This window comes from Nerophis ophidion, linkage group LG22, assembly GCF_033978795.1.
Source record: "Nerophis ophidion isolate RoL-2023_Sa linkage group LG22, RoL_Noph_v1.0, whole genome shotgun sequence".
NCBI lineage: Eukaryota > Metazoa > Chordata > Actinopteri > Syngnathiformes > Syngnathidae > Nerophis > Nerophis ophidion.
This window is the reverse complement of record NC_084632.1, coordinates 1,640,184-1,645,183: the sequence shown is the minus strand read 5'-3', so window position 1 is coordinate 1,645,183 and position 5,000 is coordinate 1,640,184. Positions and strand designations below refer to the sequence as shown.

General features: G+C 37.4%; 1 protein-coding gene across 10 annotated transcripts in view; it reads left to right on the top strand.

The window, feature by feature from the left end:
* elavl4 (ELAV like neuron-specific RNA binding protein 4) overlaps nt 1-5,000 on the top strand; it is a 212,324-nt gene that overhangs the window by 96,252 nt on the left and 111,072 nt on the right. For all 10 annotated transcript variants that reach the window (XM_061882973.1, XM_061882965.1, XM_061882964.1 and 7 more), the window contains one exon: nt 3,333-3,579. In XM_061882973.1, coding sequence (XP_061738957.1) covers nt 3,333-3,579 — 247 coding nt within the window. The remainder of the gene's footprint in view (nt 1-3,332; nt 3,580-5,000) is intronic.

Here is a 5,000-nt window from a genome sequence, read left to right as displayed (position 1 = left end):
CAGGTTCGATCCCCGCTTCAGCCATCCTGGTCACTGCCGTTGTGTCCTTGGGCAAGACACTTTACCCACCTGCTCCCAGTGCCACCCACACTGCTTTAAATGGAAATCAGATATTGGGTTTCACTAGAGAAAAGCGCTATATAAACATAATTACCCTTCACAAAAATGAACTTCAAACATGGCTATGTATTACATTTAATTTATTCAATTTAACTTACATTAATTTAATGTATCTGTTACGTACAGTATATTTGATAGATACTCCAGACATTGCTATGCATTTTATTTGATCTTATTTTATTGTATTTATTTGTATTTGATTTTATTTACTTTAATTATCTGTATTTAATTGAATGTGATTTAAGTTAATTTAATTTCATGTCCTTGTTATGTACAGTATTGTGTGATAGATACTCCAAACATGGTTATGTCTTTAATTTAGCTGAGATAAGCTCCAGCACCCGAAATGGACAAGCGGTAGAAAATGAATGGACGGTATTTGTTATGTACAGTATATTTGATCAATACTCCAGACATGGCTATGTATTTTTTTTTGTTTTCTATTTTTTTTAATGAAATTTTATTGTATTTACTTTATTTACACATATTTAATTTGATTTTATTCAATGTATTGTATTTGTTATGTACAGCATTGTTTGATAAATACTCCAGACATGGCTATGTATTAAATCTAATTGAATTTAATTTTATTTAATGTATTTGTTTTGTAAAGTATATTTGACACATAGTCCAAACATTGTTATGTATTTTATTGTATTTTATTGTTTTTTGTTTTTAATTTAATGTAATTTAATGTCTTTGTTATGTACAGTATTGTTTGATGGATACTCCATACACAGCTATGTATTGTATTTTATTTTATTTTGATGTATTTTAATTTGTTTTAATGTATTTATGTACAGTATATTTGATACATAGCCCAGCATGTATTTTATTTTAGTTTATTTTAATTATTTAAATGTATTTTTTTTTCATTTATTTTATTTTAATTATTTTAATTTAATTTAATTTAAATTAATTTTAATTCAATGTAATAGTTGTGTACAGTATATTTGATAGTTACTCCAGACATGGTTGTGTAAAAAAAAGTATGTAATATTTATATTATCCACAACAAAAGTATGATACAGTAAGGTTGTGAATCTTTATTATTCGAATGGATTCTGATTCCTGGGGTGACAATTCTATTCCAAACCGGTTCTCGGTTTAACATGATTTTGGATTAAAAATCAATTCTCGCAATTAATTATTTGGTTTAATCATTCTAAAGACATTTTTTCAAAACAGATTACAGGCTAGGCTACTTTTCAAAAAATTAATTGTCATTAAAAAAAAATGTTGCATTTTCAAATCGATTTTAGAAAATCGAAAGAAATAAGAATCAGGATGTAAAAATGATTTTTTGTGTGTGTGTGTGTGTGTGTGTGTGTGTGTGTGTGTGTGTGTGTGCAGCCCTAGAGTACATGTATGATGTATGCATACATATTTAGTAGAGGTTTCCAATTTACTCAGTAATATTATCAGAAGTGTAATGTAACAGGCGGCACTTTACCATGAATTGATGAAGGTGGACCCCGACTTAAACAAGTTGAAAAACTTATTGGGGTGTTACCATTTAGTGGTCAATTGTAGGGAATATGTACTGTACTGTGCAATCTACTAATAAAAGTATCAATCAATCAATCAAACACTTGAAAAAAATCAATTCACACCCGAATCCCGATTCTTTTTCATTCCGATTCCAAATCGACATTCTGTATCTCTGCACTTCCTGGCTGCAGCTCTACAGTCCGTGCACATTCCCGTCATTCTACTTCCAATTCTGAAACGCAAATCAAGAAACAAAATTAGGGCCGTTTTTCGATTTTTAAACAGCACACAGAAAAGGTCAGTTCAAAAAAAGAGGTCGTACAAGAGTTTAAAAAGAGGTCGCCTGGAGGGGAGTCTGGTCCTGCTTCCTCTTCGCTTGTGTAGTTCTTGGGTCAGACAGTATCTTTATGTTTATTACAAAACATGAAAGAAACAGGAACACCTTCATGTTGCCTCCCCCCCTACCCAGTGGAGTTTTACAGGCCTTACTCTCAGTAGGTTTTGCTTCTCACCGGGCACTCAATGTAGCACAAAGTTTTAGTGATATTTTAGAGAGGATTGTTCTAACAATCGCTCTCCACGCTTACTCTCTCCCACTGGCAGTTTTTTTACTCATCTTATGCAAAGTGGTGACTCCGCCCACTGCTTTTTTTAGGCGCAGCGTTCAACTCCCAATTTCTCGGAGGAAACGCCGAGAGCACTTTGATCCGGGGATGCTCTTGAGACTTTTGGCACGTTGATGTCGGCACTCGGCGATCACTCCAGCAGCACTGAGAGCAGACTCGGACATACAACCTCTGCCCTACTGTATCAGTTTTCAATGCCAGGAAAGAAATGAAATAAAAAAAAAAAAAATCTCCACACTTCTGTTACGTAAGGATCCACGTTTCCAAAAATGCGTTAGCTTGATGCTAATACACATTTTCTTTACTCCTGACATGTCACTGATTAGCATTAGCGATTTTACATGGCAATTTTAACACCTCCAAATTTGTGGAGGGAAACTACAACTAAGATGCAGGTTACAATCAAACAGCTGGTATGTAATATGTACAATACTTACAGTTAGAGACGTCCAATAATGGCTTTTTTGCCGATATTGTCCAACTCTCAACTAACGAGTCCGATATCAACCGATACCGATATATATAGAGTGGTGGAATGAACACATTATTATGCCTAGTTTTGTTGTGATGCCCCGCTGGATGCATTCAACAATGTAACAAGATTTTCCAAAATAAATCAACTCAATGAGGTGTGTATATTGTAGTGCCCCGGAAGAGTTAGTGCTGCAAGGGATTCTGGGTATTTGTTCTGTTGTGTTACGGTGCGGATGTTCTCCCGAAATGTGTTTGTCGTTCTTGTTGGGCATGGGTTCACAGTGTGGTGCATATTTGTAGCAGTGTTAAAGTTGTTTATACGGCCACCCTCAGTGTGACATGTATGACTGTTGACCAAGTATGGATTGTATTCACTTGTGTGTGTGAAAAGCCGTAGATATAATGTGATTGGGCCGGCACGCAAAGGCAGTGCCTTTAAGGTACGATATTATCGGACATCGCTACTTACAGTATTAACACTTTTTAGGGCGCAACAAAAAAGTAGACGGCTTGAACCTTCCTGTGTCACTGCAGCTCTACTTAACCGCTTATTGGCCCATCAGGACAGTCCGGGTGTTTGGGCAGCAAAATGAACACAAAACCTCTTCTCCTCCTCGCCAGATCATCAGTAACATGGAGGCCCCGGTGACAAACGGCCCCAGCGGAGGAGGGACCACGGCCAACGGTCCCACCAGCAACAGCCGCGGCTGCCCCTCGCCCATGCAGACGGGGCCCTCCAACGACGACAGCAAGACCAACCTCATTGTCAACTACCTGCCCCAGAACATGACCCAGGAGGAGTTCCGCAGCCTGTTCGGAAGCATCGGCGAGATCGAGTCCTGCAAACTGGTGCGCGACAAGATCACAGGTACGCTGTGGGGCTTTTCTCTCCTATTTGTTGCTCTGGTTTGATTGATTGGACTTTTGCTGTCGTGGATGAATATAACACACATTAAGTTGCTGTGTCAAACATAGTGGCCACCTTATTGACCGTGTGAGCAGCTTTTTAACTTCCATTGGAAATGAAGAGTAATCTCTTAAAATTGAGGTCATTCCATTCCTTCATGGCTTTACATGAAAAGGCTTATTGTACAAAATATGTTTTACATCTGTTACTCATTCTTGGGCTTATGTCTCACTTTTGAACCTGTACGGCTCAGGTACTCAGCAGTACCAATTTCCCCCTTTTGTGGGTGTAACAAATGGTAATTTGTGTAATGATAAAATATTTTTTTGTCAAAATTCAACAGTGAGTGATAACCATGTTGTCCAGTTGTTATTTTGATTGATTGATTGATTGATTGATTGATACTTGTATTAGTAGATTGCACAGTACAGTACATATTCCGTACAATTGACCACTAAATGGTAACACCCCAATAAGTTTTTCAACTTGTTTAAGTCGGGGTCCACCTTCATCAATTCATGGTTGTTTTCTACACTTATCCAAGGTAAATTTCACCTAACCTTATACTCATCCACACACACACAAAGGTTGTTGTGGTATTTCAATTAACTGGGACCCCGAAAGGGATGAGCTAGGGGCAGGAAACCTATGGTTCCCGAGCCAGATGTGGCTCTTTTGATGCCCACATCTAACTCTCAGATCAATCTTAGCTGACGTTGCTTAACAAGATAAGTAATGAATCATTCTGTTGGTAATTCTGTTGGAAATAACGCTCAAAATATAAAACATTCTCATGCATTTTAATCTATCTATCTGTTTTATCGCACCTGTTGAAGAAGTCGCATTAATGGTCAAAAGTATTTAATTTATTATTGGTTATCTTCAGAATAACAATGTTTAAAAGAATAAAAGATGCACGCATTTAGTTGTTGTAATCAGGGAAAGTCCAAATAAAAGAGGAGGCGTAGAATTCTCTTGTCAGATGTCTGGACGACACTGTACAAGGTTACAGGTCGACACCTTTCTCCTCATTGAGCTAAATTGAATCCTGTCTCTGTTTGATTCCTTGCTTCTTGTCTGTTTAATAAATGTCATCAGTGTTTGAACCTGACGGCTGTATTCAGTGTTAAAAAATTTTGTGCGGCTCTCACGGAAATACATTTTAAAATATTTGGCTTTCGTGGCTCTCTCGGCCAAAAAGGTTCCCGACCCCTGGGATAAGCGGTAGAAGATGGATGGATGAATGGGATCCAGTGTGCTGTGGGGCGCTATTGTAGTGAATCACACAGGACACATCATAAATTCATCAAATCTGTATTAGACACGTGAAAGTATTTTCACAACAAATCAATATCAGGATGTAGATATCTGGTCAGGACCTT